The sequence below is a fragment of the Mizuhopecten yessoensis genome, unplaced genomic scaffold (genome assembly GCF_002113885.1).
Source record: "Mizuhopecten yessoensis strain PY_sf001 unplaced genomic scaffold, ASM211388v2 scaffold11177, whole genome shotgun sequence".
Taxonomy (NCBI): domain Eukaryota; kingdom Metazoa; phylum Mollusca; class Bivalvia; order Pectinida; family Pectinidae; genus Mizuhopecten; species Mizuhopecten yessoensis.
In genome coordinates, this window is record NW_018408918.1 from 62158 (window position 1) to 87766 (window position 25609).

At 34.7% G+C, this 25609-nt stretch overlaps 3 protein-coding genes across 3 annotated transcripts in view; 1 reads left to right on the forward strand and 2 right to left on the reverse strand.

Annotated features, from left to right (window-relative positions):
- Window positions 1-7581, forward strand: part of LOC110440286 (signal peptide, CUB and EGF-like domain-containing protein 1) — a 34462-nt gene extending 26881 nt beyond the window's left edge. Inside the window, exons 16-22 of the mRNA XM_021483259.1 lie at window positions 255-419; window positions 1031-1198; window positions 1578-1739; window positions 2288-2485; window positions 3394-3546; window positions 3996-4075; window positions 4866-7581. Coding sequence (XP_021338934.1) covers window positions 255-419; window positions 1031-1198; window positions 1578-1739; window positions 2288-2485; window positions 3394-3546; window positions 3996-4075; window positions 4866-5009 — 1070 coding nt within the window. The 3' untranslated portion in view covers window positions 5010-7581. The remainder of the gene's footprint in view (window positions 1-254; window positions 420-1030; window positions 1199-1577; window positions 1740-2287; window positions 2486-3393; window positions 3547-3995; window positions 4076-4865) is intronic.
- Window positions 7582-10452: 2871 nt separating this feature from the next.
- LOC110440304 lies at window positions 10453-17582 on the reverse strand. Its single transcript, XM_021483280.1, has 5 exons — window positions 17009-17582; window positions 14029-14285; window positions 12636-12687; window positions 11754-11803; window positions 10453-11295 (listed from the first exon to the last, which is right to left on the reverse strand). Exons 2-5 carry the CDS (start codon window positions 14275-14277, stop codon window positions 11227-11229), a joined length of 420 nt encoding a protein of 139 aa, XP_021338955.1. The 5' UTR covers window positions 14278-14285; window positions 17009-17582; the 3' UTR covers window positions 10453-11226.
- A 2865-nt stretch (window positions 17583-20447) lies between these two features.
- Window positions 20448-23740, reverse strand: LOC110440259. The gene is made up of 4 exons (XM_021483223.1): window positions 23682-23740; window positions 22487-23167; window positions 21925-22041; window positions 20448-20542 (listed from the first exon to the last, which is right to left on the reverse strand). Exons 1-4 carry the CDS (start codon window positions 23737-23739, stop codon window positions 20535-20537), a joined length of 864 nt encoding a protein of 287 aa, XP_021338898.1. The 5' UTR covers window position 23740; the 3' UTR covers window positions 20448-20534.
- Window positions 23741-25609: the final 1869 nt, after the last annotated feature.

Here is a 25609-nt window from a genome sequence, read left to right on the forward strand (position 1 = left end):
ATGCAACATTTGCGACTGCGGAGCATTTTCAGGGAGTTATGGAACGATCCCCGTTACAATTCAGTCTTCGTCATTCATGTATTATTGCTGTTAATAATTTTGTATGTGTTCTTTCTAATTCTCCAAAGTTTTCAAATACTCAAACTATTTTAAACTCAAATATGTCAAAGTATATTATTGACTTATATTGTTTTGATTGCATGTTAAAACTACTTATTGTTACAATTTGATTCCATGACATGTTATGGTTGTAGTTGCCTGCAGCATTGGGTCGTACTTTAAGCGGAAGTTATCAGTGTGTGTACCGTGCTCAAGAGGGACATATCAGGACCAGGAAGGACAGCATTCCTGTGTGAAGTGTCCCCGACGTATCCCTGGTGTCGGCATCCTTGGAGCTAAAAATGTAATGGAGTGTACAGGTAAGATGCCGATTGAAAAAGAAGACACAAAAAGGTTGATACAACATTGTCTTAGAACCATTGCAATATCAAATGAATACGTATAAAATGCTAGCCAATTTGATACTCATACTTGGTTATTGGAACAATGCTGTTTTACCTGGATTGTTACAGCATTAAACTGCTTTCAATTAGCAATCATAAACAATATAAAAGCCAACTGGACAGAGGCATATTTAATGAAGCGCGTCAGTGCTTCATGTCGGGTTTGGCTCCGTCATGTTGGCATTCATAATGCCTATGAATGCCAACTGGAAGCAGTTTAATGCTTACATTTACCATTTTGTAATCTGTTAATCTCGTAGAAAATCTTATTACACTCATGATTCATATTAAACATTTAGTTCGAATAATTTATTTATCGCATATGCTTATTCAAAGAAGAAAACAACCATTTATCCAGGGAAGGTCATATGTATCTGAGATAACAATCATGACGTCATAGGAATGATGACGTGTAAAATCGGCTAATGGCTTTCATAATACATAAGAATGCCATCTTAAGTTAGTAGGGTTATAACCTACATCGTGATATGTATCTTTGATCGCTGTGTTTACCTATAATGTTACAGTATTATGTGAGCCCGGAACTTTCTCCCATGATGGCCTCAAACCCTGTACTCCTTGCCAAGCAGGAACGTACGGACCGGAATACGGACGCACATCCTGTTTCCCATGCGGAGGAGGATTGACCACAAATGGCAATGGCGCTTCCACATTTGCGGAATGTTCTCCAAGAGGTTCATTTGTTAATAACCCACATCAATTTGTGAACAATTTCTACTAATATACCCCCTTTTATGCTGTATATGGTATATATTATCATGTGAATAATATATTATATGTAATACTTTGATATACTTTTTTTTTACCAAATTGTAGGCAGAGTATTAAATATATTATTCGTGTTGTTTTGTAGGGACCTACTTTATTATGAACAAGTGTTAATAAGTGTATTGATACCTAGCGGCACGTTTTAAATCAGTCATCTAGTTTTGTAATTATAAAGTAGCACGATAACGGTCGTCAACTTCCAATGATTGATTTGAAATGTTGTTGCATTTTATGAATGTTCATGGTGTTACAATATGTTAACATTTTGCGTTTATGTAATTGTAGTTACGTGCTCCCCTGGTCATTTCTATAATGTCCAGACCCACACGTGCCAGCAATGTCCAGTTGCAAGCTATCAGCCTGATTCGGGCCAAACCTTTTGCAACGCATGCCCAGGCTCCACCATCACGGATTCCCCAGCAACGACCAACAGTTCCGAATGTAAAGGTTCGTTCGAACAGATTTAAAGTATACTCTTGGTATGAAAAGATCAAAACGAGCCGCATTAACAGCATCAAGTTCTATATTTATGTATTTCTCGATGTACTTTACTATGGTATTTATTAGCATTATTTTTTCATTTTCAAGTGTGTATTGCAAATGACAGTTGTTAACTTTCCCTTTCTTGCGAGTAGCATCCCTATTCCCCGTCAAATGTTCCTAAAATGTCTCAATTGATTTGGTATTAAAGAGCTTGCTATTAACTTGACTTTTGCCACAACTACAGCGTATATCTAATACTGTAAAAAATGGAAATTTTACGATCTGGATTTGTTCACGTTTTTCTCATTGAGTAAGCACGAATTTATCTACAGGCGGATTTTTTTTATTAAAAGATTATATGAATTTAGGACATGTTGAATGTTTAGAATTCTGACCATCGCCAACTAAAAGATTCCTCACTGCGTTCAGTTTAAAGAGTCGTATCGAAAACATTTTCCACTCTTACAGTAACTGGAAGTGACATATTAACCTAATTATATGGCATGTTACAGATGCAACGTGCGGGGGTACGATTGGTCGGTTACAGGGATTCATACAGAGTCCTAACTATCCTGGGCATTACCCCAACGATATTGAATGTGTGTGGAGGATTAAACCTAGTAAAAAACGCCGGATACTCGTCATCATACCAGAGGTATTTCTGCCGAGAGAAGACCAATGTGGCGACAGCCTCGTTATGAGAAAGTCAAGTAAGTTTTTCAGCTTCTTACTGCTATAAACATGGTCCCTGACCTAATCTGTCAAAACAAAAGGGTCTTCATCTAATTCTAAAATAAACATGACATGGTCCTTACCAGGTGGAAGTAACAAGTAGCGTAGCCAGCGGCACAACAAAACAAAAATGTTTAACATCAACATAGTACTTTAGGTCATTCCGAATACCACAGTCAAATATGGTCCTACGGACCAATTTAACTCATTTTATTACATTTTTGACAGTGAAATATCAGATTCTATCAACTTGATAAAACTGATATCTTTCACACTGCGACAAATATCAAAAGTGATATTTTCACAGCTGCGCACTCGTGAAAAATATCAAAATATAGGCCACACTCGTGAAATATATTTGTTATTACTGACACCATTACATATTCTCTATATAATCTTAATCAACAACACAGTATGTTCTTTGTAAACAACATAAAGTTTTATGATATTAAAAAAACACCTCAGTATGGTCCTTAAAAACATCCTTAAATTTCATTTCAATCATCACGAATAACACAACGTTATAATGTATTATGATTATGACAAATGTCATTAGAAAACTGCAGTTTTGCCTCTCATTACTTGTCACTAAATAACAAATATGAAATAATAAGTTTTATCAACTTATATCAATGCAAGTTGATGGCCCGGATGGAAGCGCACGGGAGGTCTGTATGTGGGAGGATACTGGAGTACCCCTAAAAAACCCACGTGGCCCGCAGATAACCTTCAACTTTTCACAATAAATCCTGAATCAAAACCCGTTCGTCATGGTGAATGGCGAGTGCGCTTTCCACTACACCACCAACCACCTATTAACCTGGTAATATGATTATGTGAACATACACATGTTTATAATATCAGTAATGTTATTATGTTGTTACAGAGAAGGCGTCGTCATTGACAACGTATGAGGCGTGCGAGAGTACCGAGAAGCCGATAGCATTTACCTCACAAACGCACAGACTTTGGATTAAGTTTAAATCAGACGGTCAGAACTCGGCAGCCGGATTCTCCATTCCATTCGTTACATATAATGGTAGGTATCCGCATTGGCACAATCTGGGGCCCGTCTTGAATCATCCAGAAAAAAATTGCTGCGAAACGTCTTTTAAGCTCATTGCTCTTTGTGCTTTCATATATCAGGTTATTTACGCGTCATCCATTTGGCGAGTTTGTTCGAAATCCAAACATATGACGTAAGCCAGGCTAGATTCAAACCTTGGCCCTTGATCGCTTACCAACTGTGCTACCTACCTAACAGCGGAAGTTCCCTGACCCATAACCTCTCCATTTATATCCAAAACGAAATTAAGGGCAGGTAATTACTGTATTATGAAACCCTACAGAGGACTCGAGTATTTTGCCTGCAGCGTGAAAATATCCGTAACTTATACGACATTAATTATCTTCGTACACAAAAAAGTAAGACACATACGGATTTTCATTTTTGTATGTATTATATTTTTTCTGTTGATATTTTACCAGAGGATTACCAGCAATTAATAGAGGATATAGTCCGAGACGGAAGGCTGTATGATTCCTACCAGCACCAGTCGATTCTCAAGGTCAGTTAAACACATATATCCTACTGGTAAATACATTAGTTTTACAAATTACGTATGTTTGATAAAGCTACTAAACTTAGCAGCCTATACTACTGACGAACAGAAGGAATCATCCAACTTTTAAACTACTTTACTGCTTTCATTGCATTTAACATGCCTTTCAATTTTATTATATTCTATAACTGAATAAGCATACGTAAAATTACATAAAAAACTATAATTCTTGATCTTGATGGGGTTTTACACTGCTTAAAAGACTGTTAACAGTAATTGACTCTCTATAAAAAATATCTAAAGCACTTAAAACAAATCATTCATAATATGTAAAAAAAAAAAAAAAAAAAAAAAAAAAAGGACCAATATCCAATTGTAGAGGCAACACTCGTTATGAACACAACGATAGGTGTAACCAAACATTTTTTAATTGGAGACAGGACCCACCTGGCTTTTAATCATTTACCTTATCCTATGCATTGAAATGTATTCTAGAAGTAAAGCAACGTCTAGATTAAATATTTGTTGCTAACGCTATACCTAATGCAAAAAGGTCGAAAACGAGCGAAGACCACATATATTTATTGAGATATAGATGTTAATGTTGATGAAATTGGTCCAATCTGTTGATATGTTAAGGAAAGCGAACAAAGACTTTTGTTTGTGGGTGTGTGATATTTATTCTCAATACGAGACAGTAAACCCTCTTAATATCCTTTACATTTTTAATCTAGATGCTCTGTTGCATAACTTCACCATTTATTGTCCTAAAATGTTTAGTCTGTTCTGTTGACAGGACAGAAAGATGCTGAGTGTACTGATGGAGGTGATAGCCCAACCTTACCACTACTTCAAATACGCTAACGCGTCTCGCACGATGATGCCAGAGTCTTTTATAAAACTTTTGACATCTAAGGTTACTCGGTTCCTGAGCACCTAATTGCTCACAGATTAAATACGTGCTGTAGTGTCGTTTGTACGGGATAAAGACCTACAATTATAACAGGAGAGGCAGGTACCGCTTTACGAGTCGCAAGAATCGAGGAAGGTACCAAGGTGAAAGTCGCAGGATGTGAGGATTGGAAAGTACCACTTTGGGAATCACGATCGGTGAGGGAAAGGTACCACTTTGGGACTAGTTACCATGAAGACATTTGTTCACTTTGTGTATATGGATCAGGACTTAATAAAGACATCGAGTTGCTTTCTTTAAAAAGATAATTTGGAAGAGGAGGTTCCGAACGTGATGTGGTAGTTCGTTTGAGGATTTTTTGTTGGATCTTCCTTTCCATGATGTAAATACTCGTACCTTCTAAAGGATATGTCAGTCGATTGATGTTGTAACAGGCGACTCCGTGGAGACAGAGTAGATCAAAATTTGTTAATATATACCGAAACCGCACTTTGTAAGACAAAGGAAGGTTTTATACGTGTTGTTTACCGATTGTAGGTTATAAACCAGTAACCAGGATGGTTTGGAAGATGTATCAATGGAGAACATGTTTCATTCGTCAAATCTGTTTAACAACGTATTTCTTTGGACGATATCTATCACCATGGAAACAAGAAAGTTGTAATTGATTGCAGTCAGATGGACGAAGTGCAATAATTTGTTGTGTTGTGTTGGACCGAAGCGAAGACTCTGATGGCCGTGCACGTCCCTCTAGAACTGTTCTTTATGGATCGATTGGATCTATGAATTGGTTTGCTCTATGCCATTACAAAGTGCTGCATATAAAGATGCTCTAGAATATTGCTTTTAACAAACATAGTGTTTTGAAATAGTTATATAACAAAGAATTATGGTTTTTGGATGAACTCGTCAAGACATCAATCTACAGACTATTTCTCTTCTGATGTACAACGTAGTAACACAATAGATATTTGTGTAGTGTATTTACAACAAAGAAGTATATGTGTGCTAGTTCTGTACTAGAAACGTAAGATGCTAATTTTCCAATGTTAACTACAATTTCGGTTTTGCGTAACCTAATAACGTTTCCTCATTACAATGGATATGAGAAGGATGCATATATTGAGAAGAAAATTAACTCAAATCATAAAGTAACAATATTGGTTATTTTACAGCGAAGATTTTTATTCTCCTACAGGGCCATCATTATTTGGATTTTCTCTTTTTCTAACAATTTTTGCTATCATTAAGATTCATGACAAGTTACATGTTGATATTCCGAAAGATCACATTCAGACAAACCACGTGATAAACAGTTTAAAAAAGTCGTGATGAAAAATATTTTAGCGCAATATGAGGATATGTGGTTAGCTATTGGTCAATATATCAGGTTTTTGAAGAGGTTTTTAAAGAAAAAGCCTTAAAGGTAAGTATGATAACGATCATGTCATTTTAATTCTTTATTTGTTTTGATAATGATGAATCAAAACATTGAAAGCTTAAACACAAAGGCGTTGTTCTGTTTCTTAGGTTCAAGTATAATATGATCAAATTCGCGACGTTTTATCTAGACTTTGCACCCTAAACGCATTTAAGATTTTCAGAATTATGTATGTTTAATTTTTTTATACATATATTCAAAACTCAAGCTGCACAAATCTGGGTAAATATTGGTATACATGTTAGAAACATCTCTTTTGTCAGAAAAGAGACCGTAATGGCGGCAGTTCATACACGGTTGGGTTGTTTTGAATTGCGTTTACGCTTTCCTAGATTGGATTAGCCATATCATATCGAACTCGAGGTATTTGTTGTATTGTTTTAATTTATTTCACTTTTGTGAGTTGAACTTTCAGTGTTAAATGTTAACAAATAGGTGTAATTTTTGTATCATTATATCATTGCTATGCTGCGTCATTTGCTGTTTTTTTCTAATTTATGTGCATATACTATATATGTGTATATTTTGAATATAGACTAACTGTATACTGCTCCTACAGAAAAAAAACTGAGAATACGTTTTTATTATACGTTTATTATTCTGCTTACGGGATACACACTACTGTTGTCAGGTAAGCTTTTTATCAATAAATGTTTTGGTAGCCAATGACTAAAATAATAATTTATAATCGTCAACATTTGTATACAGTTTAAAATTACCGCCACATGTAATGTCCACAATGAAGGTAGAATAGAGAAATTTTAACGTTTGAACTAAATATCTTCTGTGTTGAGGTAAAGCCAGTTTCTGTTGTTTTCATTCATTAATTTTAACTTATGTATTTCTGTTTGTATACATATTATGTGCATATATAGAGAGATATTTAATATTGTTAGATATGTATGCTATCACTGTGGTACAACAGGAGCAGTTATGGTCAAAATGGCCATGACTTGTACAAATTAACATTTATTTCCTTTAGGTGCTTTCCAAGTAGTAGGTAGAAAACTAAGGCGTCAATAATAGTGCGTTGTTTATGGTTATGTAATAAACATGTAACTATGTCGCATCGACTTAATGTAAATCCTTGAGATAGAAATTTCATATTCAAAATGACATAAACCTACTCTTCATAATAAATGCTTGTCAAGAGTTTAATATTGTTTTTGTTTATATTTATCTATTTATCGGAAATGAGTTATTTCTTTGATTGGTATTATCATAAGTCAGTTTGTTATCGCATCACATGTTGACAAAGCGTAAATTCTGTCTACCGCTTGATAGGTTGCCTGTTTTTTGGTTTTTTTTATTGTTTCTATTTCTGTTCTTGGTATTCCGTCTTTGCGTATTGCAGAGTTGTCTTCTCTTGTGAGCAGGGATTGATTGTTACGTCATTGGTTTGTGTGAGAAAATTACGTCGTTTTCTCAGAAATTGATGACGTTACTCTCACAAACAAATGACGTAACAATCAATACCTGCTCACAAGAGAAGATAAATCTGCAATACGAAAAGACGGAATTGTAAGTCTTCGAAGTTTGCTTTAACCTTGATGGTAACAGTTATCTCTTTTGAATATTAGCATGGTTTATAATCTACACACTTCACAAGTATTTAATTAAAAATTTAATTAAATTTAAATTCATAAATTAAGAGTTTTACGCACGTACCCCTCTGTTTCAACAGTAGTTAAGGCAATTAGGATATCAAACGTTTTTAGCCCTAGCATCATTGCCATATGATGCCGTGAGGTACCAACAAGAAAAACTATATTATAACCTTTGTCACTATTCGAAATATCTGTTTAAGTCCTTCTAAAAAGAAATATTCCATAAAAACTACTTGTCGTCATGCATTTTACAGAATTATGCTTGTTCGTGATATTTTGGGGGAAACTACAAATCAACCACAACATGTAGGGCTCGAACTTCGGACCTTATCATTGAAAATTGTACACTCTTACAACTGTGTGGTATCGATGAACATATATCTACAATATCTATAAAGTATAATCTAATGTATCAGATGTAACATATTTTCTATATGATGAGGGTTTTTTGGAGCCTTCCTTCCTATCTTAAGTGCGAGAAAGTTAGCCCTCATATATTGCTATGGACGGGTTAACCGCTGACAAATGTAATGAATAGCGATTCGATTAATCTCCATTAAATAAATAATAATTTGAGAATATGCTGTAAGCTACAGTGTTGTTAACAAACAATGCATGTACCTATCAAGGTTATATTTGAACAAAGTCTGATATTTAAGAATTATAACTAGTTTTAAATACCAAAACCAATGATTAAATATAATTGATGTGGTTGTGTATTCAGACAAGTGAAAAAGATCGTGTTGATTCTCAGGGGAACTATCTTACATGCGTATATTATTTATATTGTCTGATATAACCATTTCTAGCATTTCATTAACTAGGTTATGAGGTATGTTAGGGTGAATTTGTCATTGTATAAGACTATTTAGAGGTAGGCAACTGTTACAGTTCTAGAAATATTTGAAAAATCGTAAAGTATTGACATTTAACGGGTTAGATACCTTATGCACATGTCCCAAAACCTAACAAGTTATCTCCCCTTTGCTGTTAAATCCGGGTTTATGGCATATTAGATAGTAAAGCTTTTGGCCACTGGTTCCTTTTTGTAAAACAGCAGTAAACATAGAAATAAAAAGGTTAAAAAGCTTACCTCTCTCAGCCTTTAATCATACTGAACTTTAATGCTTAGGAATAATTATACATTATTTGAAGTGCATAAATGGCCTATGGGAGCTATGAGATAATGAATCCACCTGTCGTTTGTCTGTAAGCTGACATGTTTAAGCTGTTGCCTAATCTTAGCGTTTTTCGCACTTAAAATATTGCGCTAAATTATGAGTGCGAATATAATGTTTATTGTTTTCTATTGTATATAATGCCGATCCGCGAATTATCTGTATAAATCGATAATGCGGTAAAATTTGAGTACTCTTAAATACGTATGTTAACAGTGTGTGGTTATATACTTATAATTTCAGTTAAAGTATATAGTTCATTTATTATTGAGACAATGACGTTATCAAACCAAAGAAAAAAACTTATGTGTAACAAACACTTTTTACCATTACTAATATGACATTTTTATTATGAAATGAGAATACATATTTCTTGAAATTGAACAAAGAAATGCGGTAGGAACAAGCTGTTGTAAAATCTTGTGGTGAGGAATGACACCACCCTTATCAAGTAATGGATAATCGTGGTCTGTTATATCATCATGTGTCTAGTTGTAATATGTTATGGCTAGCGACATTTGTTATAGCCCGTTAAGACGTCTATAGGCTAGAAATGCCCTCATGTAGTCTACAATGTATAACGGCGTCTTCAGGCCGTAACAGAAAAATGTAATGTAATGTTAAAACACTTTTAAAGCAAGTGATTTCGATTCTGTATTACATGAAATGTTCGTTGATTTTGGGGAAGCTTTGCAAACGCGAACATAAACACAACGAAAAATAAGTGATATACTTGATTACATGAGTTATCCACGAATGCTTGTACCACGAAGTGATCTTAATAGCTTGAAACCACGAAGGGAAGTACCCACCACTATTTCATGTTATTCAGCAACTCTTAATGTAGATAACAGGTTTGTGGATGAACATATCATTATTCTCACCGTACATCAAGTTATTCAGTCGAAATATTAAGTTTGCGAAAGGGTTATAAATTCGTGTTCGATTTTTCGCATTTTCGTCTCCATGTTAAGCTTATGACTTAGGTTAGTGGCATGTGATAAGAAGTTAACGTTTTATTTTCGCAGTATCGTTTTCGAATAAAGCGAAAATTATACACTCGCACAAACCTGCCAAATATACGTATGCACTGCATTAGCTTTCATTACTGGACGACTAGCGATCACATTCACGTGAATACGAAACACATAAGCATGAAATATTCTGCCACGTGAACTGAATTCCTTTAATATGAGTGGAAGTAGGTTCACACAGCTCTAATTTTTCAAACGTCATTTTTTTTAAAACTACTGTTATTGTATTACGTATTTGTGCTTACAAAGTAATATTCATTGTATCATTATCTTCCGTAATTCATTTAATTTTGTCGCAAGAGTCATGAGCACATCTTAGTATAATGCACCACATTTACATATCTGGGATGAAAAACACTATCTCTGAGCTGAATATTTACGAACACTTTCTCCATGGCCAGTTGTAAACACGGGACACAACTAACAAGCTTGCACTGCCGCGATTTTTTCTGTGAGATATAAACACTCTCTCTTCTGAGCTGAACTTTTACGAACACTTATTCCATGGCCAGTTGCACACACAGGGACACATCTTACATTCGAGATGGATACATTTATCTTTCTAGCATGCACTACCTCAATTTATACATCTAGGCTTGGTATTATTCGTAAACAGTATCCTTGGCCATTTGCACAAACAGGATGCATCTTATAAACATGCGATACTTCGTATTTTATTTCTAAGCGGCAAAATCGTGAACATGAATCATATCTCCAATGTCAGGTGCACACACAGGCGCTCACCTTACACGCATGCTCTACTCTCCATGATTAGCTTTACATTGAAACATTTCTCGGACCATGTAGGGTACATTCCAAAATGTCAAAAAAATGAATCAAGTGAACCCACCTATATTTAATCTTGCTTATTTTAACTTCTACCAGCAAGCACTTGTGTTCTGGGTTTTTTTAAAGACATAGTAACGCGGATGTCACTCTGTCATTCATAAAATTGTCTCAGCAAATATGTGCACGATATATCCGTTACGTGCGAGCACTTCCGACACGTATACCTCTTGTGAATATTCTTCGTCTAGGGCTTCCTACAGAAGACTGAAACAAGAGGAGATAACTCTTGAGTACCACAAGCACATATAATGTAATGTTTGCTCTTTTCAAATATTAGATTGAAAGTTCATCTTTGTTAGTTGATAAATAGTTCATGTGTAAAACAACATAAGAATCCACAACCTCAGCAAAAGCAAAAACTATTACTTTAAATATGAGGTCACTTTTTGTGCGTCTTTGGATTCCAAGACAGGAATAAAACAGCGGGAAATATCGTTTGAATTCAACGACACATTCAAGGTACTATTTACTGTCTGAGCTATAACTATTACAGTAAAACTATAGGCTAGCTTCTTTTGTCCTTTTTAATGCATTACGAAGTAATAAAATTGAAATGATTTTCAAAGAGAGGTGAACACACGTAATTCATCAATGATTCATGTAACAGAACCAGATACAAATTAGTGTATTCTTCTTTATTTCTTTTGATCATTCGTACTTACCCTAAACAATTGTCGGCTAGCATCGTTGTTGTTTGTCCGATAGGCATCATCTGTCGAAACAAAACCATAAACGTAATTCCCAATCAGAAAATTATAACACCTTCTCCTTACATAAGGTCAATGTTTTCCCAAAAGATCACAGTAATAGCAATAAGAAAAAGCTTAACGTTTCATTTTAAAGAATCTTTAAATCAAATTATCTTCAAGGATGATCGTCGCCATGTTTAACGGTCATGGCATATTTACTACAAACTGGTTTTATGATTACATCATATGTCAAGGATTTAAAAAATGAACTAATTACTTATTGTTTCGACGTACATATTTTAATTTAAGTGAATGTGATTGCATGTTATATTCTCTTAAGAGATTATTGGTAACGAGGTTTCCTATATACCCGATATTTGAAAGAAAAAATGTCTTTTTTTCCATCACTCATTTTTATATTTTAGCAGAAATCGTATGGTCTTTCAAAAGTTTTGCAGGCGATTTAAAAAATAATAATTAGTTTTTCTGTGGATTTGTTACAAACCACCCGGGAAACATTTTATTTAAATAAAAAAACAACAAAAAAACAACAACATACAAACAAACAAAAACATGATTGAAAAGTCTTCCATCTTTAAGTTTAATGAGTTTCACCATTACTTGCATTATCATATCAAACAATACGCATGTTGCTGTTAAAATTCACAACTTTAAAACCAAGTTCAAATACTTTGACAGGGAAATTGACTCTTAGTCTTTTTTATGATCCGTTTTATATTCAGAAAAGCGAATATTCATCGAAATTTGGAAAGCAACGGAAAAAGTAAAATATGGAAAATATGTTTTTTCAAATATACGAACTTTAAAGTAAAAATGCTTGGCAAAAGTGCTTACTTGCAACGGACCGTACAGTAGACTTCGGTGTAAGCGTCTGTCTGAAGTTGAACTGAAATTTAAAAAAGAAAAAAAAAACATGAAATATCAGAGGTACTGAAACAAACTTACGCGTAAATAAGAGCGTTTATATAAACTAGTTCATTGTCCATTAAGTCCGTCGCTACCCTTAATTGAGTTATGTCGCAAATAGAAAAAGTCACAATTGCACGTTCTTGAGTTATTAACAGTTTATCGGCATCACGCCCTACTGAAGATTATAGGTTTAGGATTACAGACAGTACCCGAACTGTCTTCTGGTTGTAGTCAAAATGTCTGCCGGTATCATTCTAATTGTTTCCCTATTGTGGCCAGTATCTCCAAGTGTATATAAAGTGCCTCCCTCTCCTCCACAGCTTATCTCGCTTTTGTATCTCACGACTCTGGATATTTCCCTAAAATTGTTTCCAGGATTAGTTTGGTTTGGTTGTAATTTGTTTAACGTCCTATTAACAGCTAAGGTAAATTAATGACGTGCCTCCATGTGTGTAATGTATGCATGCTTGAGAGTATGTGTGCTGGAGGCGGGGCATGCAGATGTATTTGCCTCCTTGCGATAATGCTGATCTGATGCCAACTTTAATGTTCTACATCACTGAAATACCAGGCCGAAGGCACCCAGTACAGTATTCCACCCGGTCACATAATAATAACAACGGATAAACCAGTTGCTGTGATAACCCTAAATGCTAAACGTGAAGCAGGGATTAACAACTACCATTTAAAGACTTTGATACATTGTATGTACCGGCCTGGGGACAGAACCCATAGCCTACCGAACCTGGGCAAATGCTCACCACTAATGCCAGAAGTGACGTATAGCCAAGCAAGGCACTAGGAAACAAAAGCGTATGATTGATCTGTTACTCTTTGATAAACCGACGGATCAAACAGAGTGGAAGTTAGCATGGCACCTTAGCTTTATCTAGATAAATGTTATTGGATACATTCAAGTTAAATTGAAAAAATGGAATATTGAAAATATGCATGTTTTCAAGAAACAAACACGAGAAACACACTTTGATTTCCAACAAAAACATTTGTGGTTGGATTTGTCAAACACTAAAGTGCACCGCTATTTTTTTAAATAACGTTGCAATTTGATTGTTTGTAAACTTGACAAGAATCGCCACTAGAATCAAAGGTTCGTTGCCAATTATACTGCATCATAACCACTTATATTTCATAAAATATATATAATGCAACTTTATGCAATATATGTATCACATAAGTGTTATATAGAGAAACCATTATACACGTGAATAGATCATTTGAAGCACTATCGTCAGTATTTGTGAGAAATGAACTGTTTTACAATAAATGCTGTTTTCGTATCCTTCCTTGCTATACCTACACGGTCATCCCTGCCAAAGTAAAACCTGAGTTCCGTCATCATCCTGTCTCTGATGTCCAGACTGATGGATGGCCGAGTTGAACTTGCACGTAATGGCATCACAGATATAGACGGCGTGGATGATCGGACAGACCGCGTACGTGAAGAGCTGGCGGACATTGTTCGGAGGTTAAAGGTCGTCTCGTGTAACACTGGTGACGAGCATGTGCGATAGCACACTGTGACGTCTCTTAGGTACTGCGGCTCCATGACGTCACCTGCACGTTGAAAGGAACCAGTCGTTTAATAATATAAACATATTTGAATATAACACCATATGTCACTACCCATATATCCTCTTTCTGCAGAACTAGCTGGAAAAATTCGATTATTCACCATCAAAAACCATTGGAAGTATTTGAAGATATGTTGAAACTGTTAAAAAATGAAATTCAAGACTAATATGCTGATTTAACAACTAATCATCATTAAATTCCAGTCACCGGTCACTATGTATTTTACATTTGAGCTAAGGAGCAAAAGCCAAAATATCTTTTGAATCAAAGACACCATATCACAATAACTATGAAATAAATTTGAATGAGAATATTTTATGTATATGAACTAAAATACCTTCCTGGCGTCTAATTACAACCAATAAATGTCAGATTATCAGGAATAATTGTGAAGTTGTATGGTGTGTATAATTCAGTTTTGCTTTTGTTTTGTTTTTGCGTTTTTCTTCGATTCTGATCTACAACTCTTTAAACGTATTTCAAGTAACAGAAGTGCTGTTTACTGCGCAGAAGTAAAACAAGACAAGTATTTATCATAGCATGACCATACATTGACAACACGAGGAAATAAACAGAAACCAAAACAAAAGACAGCCGGAAGTTCCACAAGCAATGGGAAGTTAATCTAAACGTTCCGGAAGGGTAAGTTTAAATTGCACCAGATGCGGTATATGTTGTGTCCTCTTTTGAATTAGTTTAAATTTTATTTGAAACTACATTAGATTTATGAAAATGACGTCATGCTGATTTGAAAAGATAATGTAGTTTAAAATATCTTACATGTATGTAGAAACCCCTTGTTAGTGGTTAATTAGTAATCTTTTCGGTAATTATTATACATTGTATTTGGAACATGGAGAAGTGATCATGTATGGTAATTTAAATTATTAAATTTCATTATATTTAAATGTAAGTAAGTTGCGACTGTACAGATGGAAATTCTACTGGTATGAAAACGCTAGCGTTTTACGTCGAATATAATAGAGCAAAATTATCCATACACACACATATTTATATAGATATTAGAATTTGCCGGAGCGAAATTTTCCACACAGCAATCAGTTTTATAATGAGTCACAACGGGAACATGTCTATCATTTACAGTATTTTGTGCAGCTACATGTATATCCGCCACTGATTGCATATATTTCAATTTAGAACTCCAAAAAGAGATAATGTTCTACTACCTACGAAATGAAATGAAATAGATATTAAAAATTATCACAATTCTTAATTGTTTATAGTAAAGTGACCATCATCATCATCATCATCATCATCATCATCATCATCATCATCATCATGTATGTAAAGGTGAAGATATAAAACTGGGAATTCAGGTATCAGGCATTTTCGGATATCAGAAGGTAACCGAGATACCATGGGGACTTGAATTATTTGATATTGAAGGAAAGAACATAATCAATATATCTAACCGTGAAGGGTCGGGCAGGTAAATAGGTAAATTCTCGCCCCGGACTGAAGTGAACCAATTTGACTCTGTAAGGGGTAATATATCGTACTACGCCATATCTATGTAAGGCACAGTACAATGAAGGATTGTTTGCCTCACTGTATAACACGGGAAATTATATGCCAATTATAATTACATATACGTCAGTATTGAAGACATACGTCTTTATAATAGAACACAAATGTTATTAAAACCCAAGGTGAGGCAGTGTAAATATTTAATCGAATCCGTTAAAACACTTCACTTATAACTGTATGGTTTGTATTAAGGTCTAAACAAACAAATGAGGCACTATTTTTTTTAAATCTGGATATTTAAAAATAACATGAAGTATGACAAAAGAGAAGTACCCTGTCGTGATCATACTACACCTATATACGTATGTGATATACGTATACAAATGAAACAAAACATATATGCACACATTGTTTCTAAATATTTAGCAAGTTTAAGTTTCTTATGATAATAATAATAATAAATATTGTTTTGTGGTTTATTTCTTTGTCTCGATAAAGGAGCGGATTGCTCCGACAATTTGACAACATCATATAGTTTACACTGTAAGAATTACTTCCTTGCCTCCAATAGTAATAAACATATATATAAGTTGAAACTACCCATTCTCTACCTTACATGCAGAACGTTACATCAGTCCTTTTATACATATAAACAATAAGTTCCATCATCCCTAGCCAGTGAAACAATGAATTCCATCATTTCTAGCTAGTGGTACATTCCCGCTAATACAGTAAAACAATACAGTTCATTACCTGTAACTAGACGAACAATAAATACCACCATTCCAATGAACAAACATCCCATTACTAACAGTCAAAGCATTAATATGTGTCATCAGTCATACAATGCAAGAAGTGCAACAATAGGGATAATCAATCCACGTCATAGTTTATCTATTAACAAAAATGCTGTGTTAAATAACATCACAAGCTGTTTCTTTACGAAACATCCAAACCTTCATAACTGGATACGATTTATATTCATACTCCTGATTTAATACTGAAATAAATATTACACGCGAAATTAAAACAAAATATCTTCGATTTAACATAAATCATATGTAATTTCTTTCAATTTAAAAGAAGTCTTAAACGTTTAACTTTTTCTATGAAACTCTAATGTTTGCATGTGAATCAGTATTTGTCAAAAGTACAGGTATATCTATGTAACTGTAATATAACATGAGCATTTTAGTTCAAAACATCCGCTTACTTACCTTGGTATACTTTTGATAATGGTCCGCAATCGATCTTGTTCACCCCAAGCTGTTGATTTTCAGCAAATCATACCGATCAAATCTTCGTGTACGTTCCAGATAGCACATAACATAGGACTGGTCCTTTTTGGTGTCGAATCATCCAAATCAAACCACAAACATTGTCCTCGGCAAACTCTAACTGAACCACACCTGGAAAACAACCTCGAACCACAGCTGAAAAATCTCGATCAACTCTCTCTAGACTATGCCAAGTCAATATTATGGTTGAGGCGATAGTTCGGTCCTGGCGTGTAAAGGATATTGCCAAATAAACCTGATTGTCAGCTTTGTCAGACTCGAATGTGATTTTCACGGCTTTGCGTTTTAACCAGATCGGGTTCTTTTCACTTATAATGACATTTTGACCCTGGCATTCATCGTAGTCTTGTTATGCTATAATTGCCCCGTAGTTTTCCGTGATTCATTTTAAACCTAGTATAACGAGTGGCTGTGTTTACATAATGCCTAATATATCCGCATGAATAGGTGGGTTTTGTCACCTTTAAATATCACCCCGCTATCCGTCAAAACAATGTAAGCTTTTCTACTTAGGACTGAACAACTCAATTTTAAAGACGGTAATACACCGTCGGTTGCGAGTATTTATCGGATCGTCAAATCACTTACTACAAACAAAACCAAAAACTACACGTATCGAGATTATATTATTTAAACGACATTTCTAGTTAATTTTATTGTTTTTCCTATTTAATTGTAGGTAAGTTGATATTTTAAATCTGATATCAATTGCGTATTTTAATTAAGAAACGTATCAATTATCAAAAAAAAAAAAAAACATTTTCATACACTGTAGTAATAAAAGGGAAAATACTCACGAATCAACCTTTCAGGGGAAAAGAATGGAATTATAACTAAACAAACCACGTGTTAGATCAATATAGTAGGATGTAGGTTTCTATCAGAAACTTCTCTTTTCCATTCTAAACAATCAGATGCAGAAAGACAAACAAAATTGGATTTTTTCCAATAATATTACAATTGAAAACGCTTTGGCTTAAAAATCAGTTATTTGTATTAGGTATTCCATATAAACCACGACAGCATTTATAAATGATTTCTTTCATATGTGCCTCTGTAACATTCTGTTCATTACTATTTTTGGAGGTAGATGTTTTGTTTAATATTATAATGTGTTGAATCGTATTGTTGTTCATGATTATATGGATTTACATACGTTTCAAAAACAAACATAGACATTTATTACTCGAACTTAATTCATAACTTGACACGAATAGCTATAAAAAGTTGAACTGAGAAATAGTGTTTGAACTAAATTAAATCAATTTTTATTTCTGGTGGGTTAAACATATAATCTGTTTAGCTATACAGGTATTCAGGCTTCTGTACGTGGTGCGAGTCGGTAGCTCAATATACATGATAGATTTGGCGTTATTTATAATGTACTTCATTCAAGGGCAGCTTATCGCCGGATTAGTTGTTGTTCAGTGTGATATATAGCAGGGAATAAAATGTTATTAAAAATCCAATAGAAAAGAGCTACTCAAAAGTGTATGGCGTGTAGCAATGGCGGCCCCAGAGATCGAGCTTGTTTATTTATCCTAAATTTCATGGTCAGGGGAGGGTTAAAAAGAAAGTTACAAGATGTGTTGGTGAAGGGGGAGAGTTAATGTGTGTCAGAGTGTGTGTTTATGTCAGAGTGTGTGTTTGTGTCAGAGTGTGTGTTTGTGTCAGAGTGTGTGTTTGTAACGCGAGGTGAATGTTGCCAGGATGTCATAAATAACATAGCAACTGTAAACTTATGCTGTAGCCTTATAATTCGTTAGTCACCGAACAACTTATAAACAGGAAGGAGATATTGCTTGTTACTGTATAGGGATTATTTCAACCTTATTAAAAACAATATTAATAGACAATCTAAGCAAATATGCATAATATTTTAATTCAACAATGTTTTCTTTTAAACAGGATCTACGAAAGACAGACCTTTTCGTTTGCATTGAATTACGGTTCAAAATGCATATTATATGATATATATAAATCAATGAACAATATTGTATTTGTTACAACTACAAAAACGCGATGAAAGGGAGATAAATCTTATATGTTTGCCTTCATTTACTGAAATATTTAATTGTATGGAATCATCTATTGTTAAGTTGATATGAATTAAAATTTCAATAGATGCATGTATATAGAAATAAGGAACAATAAACTGGTATCAACTCATTTGCGGTCGTTTTTTTGAATATTGACTTAAAACTTCATGCCTTAAAAACTGACAGAAACATTCAAGCAGTATGTTATAATGAATCAATCTCAATGTATGTAAGTGACATTTGAATTATACCGCATTGAGCTGTCTTATCTGGCTCTAAAGGCTAGTCAGCTTTTTCCATGGTGTTTCGTCCGTCGTCCGACGTTCGGCTTTCAACATGAGCCTTGGTTTTAAAAGACTGCTTGTCACTAACGGTAGTTCAAATCGGAAGTAGTTCGCAGGGATTAAATTTCGCGCAATGTTGCACGGTAAACAATGGCAAGTGTTTTATGATAGCAATGTAAAATCCTTTACTTAATCAGTGTTTAATCGTCATTATTTGGCATTAAAAAATGTAAATAGGTCTTTTTTTCTGCTGGTATATCCATGGTATTAATATTCGCCTGGTATTTAATTTCGCGGTATCTTTCGTGAACGCGAATAATGCAAAACTAAATCCCCCGCGAAAATGAGCAAATATGGAATTTTTCTCGAAGCTGTCAATGAAATCCTCAAGTCAATACAGATACAACTTATATTTTATTCAGTCAGGATTACACGATTTTGACCACAAAACTGTTCATAATATGTACATTCAGACTTATCCTAATTTGTAGGGATATTTATTAGACTGTAAGGGTTTATATCAACAATTAAAACAATGCGATCACCAAATGATGCTTCAAGCCTGTGCATATTAAAGTGTTATTTCTTAGATGCTGTGTAGTTCGACAGGTGGCTTGAGACACAGAAAAGGTGTGGAATAAGGGACGGAAACGTACATAGCAGATTGAAAGAGAAGCGACAACATCTACATGTATGTGGATGCCAAGCAATTTTCTACTACCAAAAGAATTGTGAATTTTGAAACCTGCAAGTTGGTTTGGGTTACATGTTCTTACTTTGAAGGCTTTTTCCATTTAAGCATATAGCATCATTCGGGGATGACATTAGTACCGGGTTTGATATAAACCGGTAAAAGATCTAATAATGCCCACTTCACATCAGGCTTGATCCAAAAAACATCTTGTCAGTTGTTCTCAGGTCATGTTGCTGACACACCAATCAAATTTCTAATTTACAAAAGCATCAGCCGATTGTCAGCATTCTCAAGTGATCTATAAAGATCACAAAAAGACGATAAAAGACCAAAAACTTCACATTATGTATCTATTATTGACATGTTGATAACAAACAGGACCGGTTGAACATTTCGAAAAAACGTGTCCGGGGCGCAAGGTTCTCGAATCAAACAGCTAAAAGTACAAATTGGAAGATAATGAACGGCATGTATTGGTAGAAGTTTAAACAGATGATTAATTTTTATGCTTGTCAGTTAGTGTTACTAACAGATCAAACACGACTACCGACTGTTACATGGGTATGACTTCAAAAATCAGACACTCGCAGGATATTCACATTCATGAATAATTGGGCGTACATTGAAGGACATGAAAGCAAATTAAAAAAAAAAAATCATAAATAGATTTTATTTATTTCATATTTCAATTCAGTTTGTTCGGATTCCAATGAACAGGGTTGAAGGACTTGTTAAACACAAATTATAGAAGTGTTTAAAAAAACATAAGTCTTTGAGCTTATCGTTGATAAACTACATGTGATATACATTTGAGATACATAACGATTTACTATTATTTAATATTAAAGTTTCGCTATATGCACAAACAATGTACGTATTGAACATGTCACAACGTTTCAATGCCGACTGGTCCCTTTGTAAAGCTAGAAACGTTGCGACACGTTTAATACACACATTGTTCATGTAGAAAGTAAAACTCTGATATTACATATCTCTAAACTGAGGAATCTTATTGAAAGTACAAAATACAATTTAATCTTTAACTTAAGCCTGTCATGACTAGTTAACGACATTTTGTTGAAGATGTTTCTTAATTCTCATAACTTTAACTCCCAAAGTATCCCCCGCTGGTTGCTTAACATTTTCTGACTGACCTATAGCCAAAGATCGAATTATTATTATCAAAGTACATGCTAGCAACCTAAAATAGCCGTATGAAGGTAGTTATTTCCCTTGATGTTGCTCTTTATTTCAGATGCTTGGAATACTATATGGCGGGCACGAATCTTATATCATGATTCTGTTTGCCGATCCTGGAGCCGCCTTGGCTTATTAAACCTTTTTTCTACTAACGTTTCCGATTTACCTTCGTTGGTAGATTGACTATTCTGGCTATTTAACCTCTGTCACTTTCCTCCGATTACTAATATTTTCTGATTGAAGGCATTAAACCAGGAAATTGGTCAACTGATCAAACTTTGAGAAAGAATATCTGTATTGAACACTTTGGACACCGGTGGCTTGTTTAACAGTGTTTTGGATTAAGCATTTAGAACTGCAACATTCCCACGACTACAAAGTGACTATGATTATTAATGTTTATTTACTGCGGGACAGACCGCAGTTGTAACGGTTGTATACACCTGGGACCAAAACATGATTTTATCAATATAATAATAATATACTTATCAAAATAAGCATTAAACATTATCGCAAAAACCTTGCAAAAGTGATATTCATTGGCGACATATATACAAATGCTACTTTAACCGACCGAATTATCTGTTGTTGCCGACTTACCTCCCTTGAGTTACTTACCAGTCTCGCAGTGTGTTCCTATGTAGCCCTCGCTACATTCACAGAAGGTGTGAGTACCATCGGGGAAACAGGAACCTCCATTCAAACAGGGTGAATGTGCACACGGGTTATCGTAGTCTGAGAATCACAAACCAATAAACAGTATTAATATATGCATGCAATACTTTTGACTCAAACTCCTTTATACGTAACAGAAAGAATAGGTAAATTCGAGAATTTCATCACGCCGTAATCAAGTAGTAAGGGATCATATTGCCTCTATTTCTCCATCGTGAAGCAATTTTGCTTGAACTATTACAAAGTCAATTAGTTTCGTCTTTTTACTGAAATCGATATTAGAACATTCCGTTCAATGAAAAAAACTCACTTTTTTTTTCAATTGATGACATTTTAAAACGCACATTAACAAAAAGATAAATGCATATATTAACATAATATTATTATATCGCTGTTAGACATCCTTTCTATTAGTAATATAGACTCTGCCCTGAGTTAAGGAGTCTGGACGATTGAATCTGATCGATTGCATCTGATAGTTAATAAGTACTACAATGCTACATACCGAATCTGAGGCCCAAAGCCGCCCCTTGCACGTCGTGAATGATCGTTGGAGGGATGGCGTACCCTCCACATCCGCCCATATGGAGTTCAAAGAAAAAGAAAAATTCTGGAGGCAAGTACCTAGGCTTTGGGATATCGTGAGCATGGGTGATCCAGTCGTGCATTAACGTGGAGTCACAGCATCTGCCATAATTGATTGGCAGGTGGTCGTTATGGTTAAAGTAAAAAGCAAAGTAGCTGTTCGGATTGCTATCGCAGTTTGTGAACAGATAGTCTACACCATTTACCCTGTACCCCTGTTGATTTCGATTTTGCGCCACACTGACCGGCAGGAAACCCAAGTAGAGATAGGGCGCCATCTGCTGGTGGTTGTATGGGTTGGCATATCCAGCATGTGTGTTGTACTGGAAGGATAGAGGGATCTTGCTGTAAGTTGAAATCTGTTCCATTTTCGATTCTTTTTGAATTCCCACCACGTTAATGTGACGTATCATCGCATGCGCCGTGGAGGTATACAGATCGGCGATGTCGACTTGTACTGATGTGGTGTTGATAACGTAGGTGTAGCCGTAATCGGCGTAGAAATCACAGTAAACCGTGAATGGCTCCTGCTTCCGGTTCATGATCTCGTAGACACCGCTTACGCTATGAGGGTTGTTAGCATATATTTCCTTGCAAGAATCTAAAACGACAGTTATTATTCACATAGGGCATCGTGTTCTGCACAATCAAATTATTTCTTATAAACATGTATATATATCAAATGAATTAATGAATGCTGATGAGGTTAAAGGAAGGATGGTGAACCGACAAATAAATTCCGTAAGCATAACGTCTTTTTTCGTAAATTTCCGTCACATATTTCAGAAATAATGTATATTTATTGTGATTGATTTATATATTTAATATATAATACGATGTTTCTGTTTAGTAAAATATTACATGAATAGTATCATATATTAAAGGGTTTAAATATCATATGATACATGTATTAGATTCATGTATCTTATATAACAATATGGCATTTCTATATATATAGTAAAAGATATAGGTCAAAGAAGTAATGTAGACGGTCAAATCTCATATAACACTGAGATAGATATATTATCTATAACACGGTAACATATGCGTATCTAATAATACAATTTATATTCATCAAGAAAGCGATGTCGATATATTTTGGTTGACTTACTTACGGAAGAGACCCTGCACTACAACCAGCATACATGATACCGTGAACAGTAGAGTATACATAGCTTTGGACTGAAACATTCGTAAACACAACATAAAGAAAATCAAAAAACAATATTGGTTGTTTTAACATTATCTTTATTTCAACTATGAGTGAATCATGAGCAAAAATGATTAAAAATCCAGCATATTTCAAGTCGCTTTAGGCATTGCTATTTAAAAACAACAAAAAAGAATTGCATACAGATGAGGGAAAATATGTGCTAGATTACAGGTTTTTCGAGCTGCAAGCCCTCAGGATAAATCGAAACAATTTTTTGTCTGGTGATTAACACAGGTTGTTTGCATTGGAGAATAATAAAATCTATTACCTGTAACTGAGCGAGATCGGGTTATCTCAGTCGAGGGTTAAGATTCTGTACCAAAATCTTAACCGAGGCGTAAGCAGAGGTTGGGGTGTTACAGAATCCTAACCCTATCTTGCTCCGTTACAGGCAATTGATTTTTTTCTCGCATCTTTTCGTTCGAAAAAAATGTTTTGCTAAAAACCTCAAATGATAATGACCTCTTCACTACTTAAGCTACATTTGAATAATTCCGCGTAAAAAATGCTGTCCGTTCTTACATAGATGACAACGTATTTCACTGTACAACATCAACTATCTAACAACATCAAAACTATACATATAACAACAACACAGAATATTTATAACGCAGATTGTCAATTTCAAGCAGTTAACGCGCGGATGAATACATCGCAGTGTAAAATTCCGCGAAAGATCTACGAGATAGAAAATCTAGCATGGGGTATGACGTGGGATATCTCTGTCTGAGGTGCGAGAAGAGGTTCATGTAGCACAACCAGTCAGTTCATTGTTTATGTTTTTGATAACTTGCACTGTATGAAGAACTTACATACAATAAAGTTAATTAGTAGTGATATAATCATTTCAGCTGTATCATTATGTACAAATGTAAACGATTTTATGATACTATATTTACAATTTGCATGGCATTGTCACTATATAGCCTTTTTGAAAGCTGTGTCGTTGATCGTCTGCTGGATAACCGATACATCCGGTAGTGAAGCGGACGTAAAACCTATCAATCAATCAATCAATCTGTGTCGTTGATGGGACTTTAATTACCATGCATCACGAGACACAATTCTTAGCGTATTAATACACTCTGACCGGAACTACAATATCGAATATAAATAAACATGACGGCTGCTGAAATATCGCTGGGCATTGTGAGATTTGACAATGTCATTGAAAATTTATGTGCAAAATAAAAAACAAAAAAAAAACAAAAAAAAACCACTTTTATTACAACGAAAACAAGACCAAGGTCTGCAATATCGTACAAAATGCACATCGTTTGAAATCACCGATGCCGGCAATGGAAACAATTTTAACGCTCATGCAATTTATCAGAAATATCGTCTGTTACACTGCACTGATCAACAGGGGTTCGTTACAAATGTCTGAAATGCACATATTCTATAGACCTACTGACACATATGTTACACATCTACTGATATGAGTCACAGCACACATAAACATTTCAGACATTTGGAACGAACCTTTGCTCCGTCGCAAGATCACTCACTTCAAACGCTATCAGTTTCACGCGTCTCGCATCCACGGTCCCTCAGTTTCTAACGACATGTCAAATAACGACGCTGTTATAGAATCTACCGACTGTTGTCAGGTTCCAATACAATCAACAAATAAATTCACGCCTGGATTCTTCACAAAATGAGCAAAGAGAAAAGTACGAATTAACTTCAAAATTCGAAACAATTTCAAATCTAAGTTTCAACTCAGAGTTCTATTGAATCTTAAATCACCATATAGACATATCATACGCAATTGTATTGATACTAAATTGTGGAATAAAAATTGAAGTGTTTGTTAAAATTTCAAAGTAC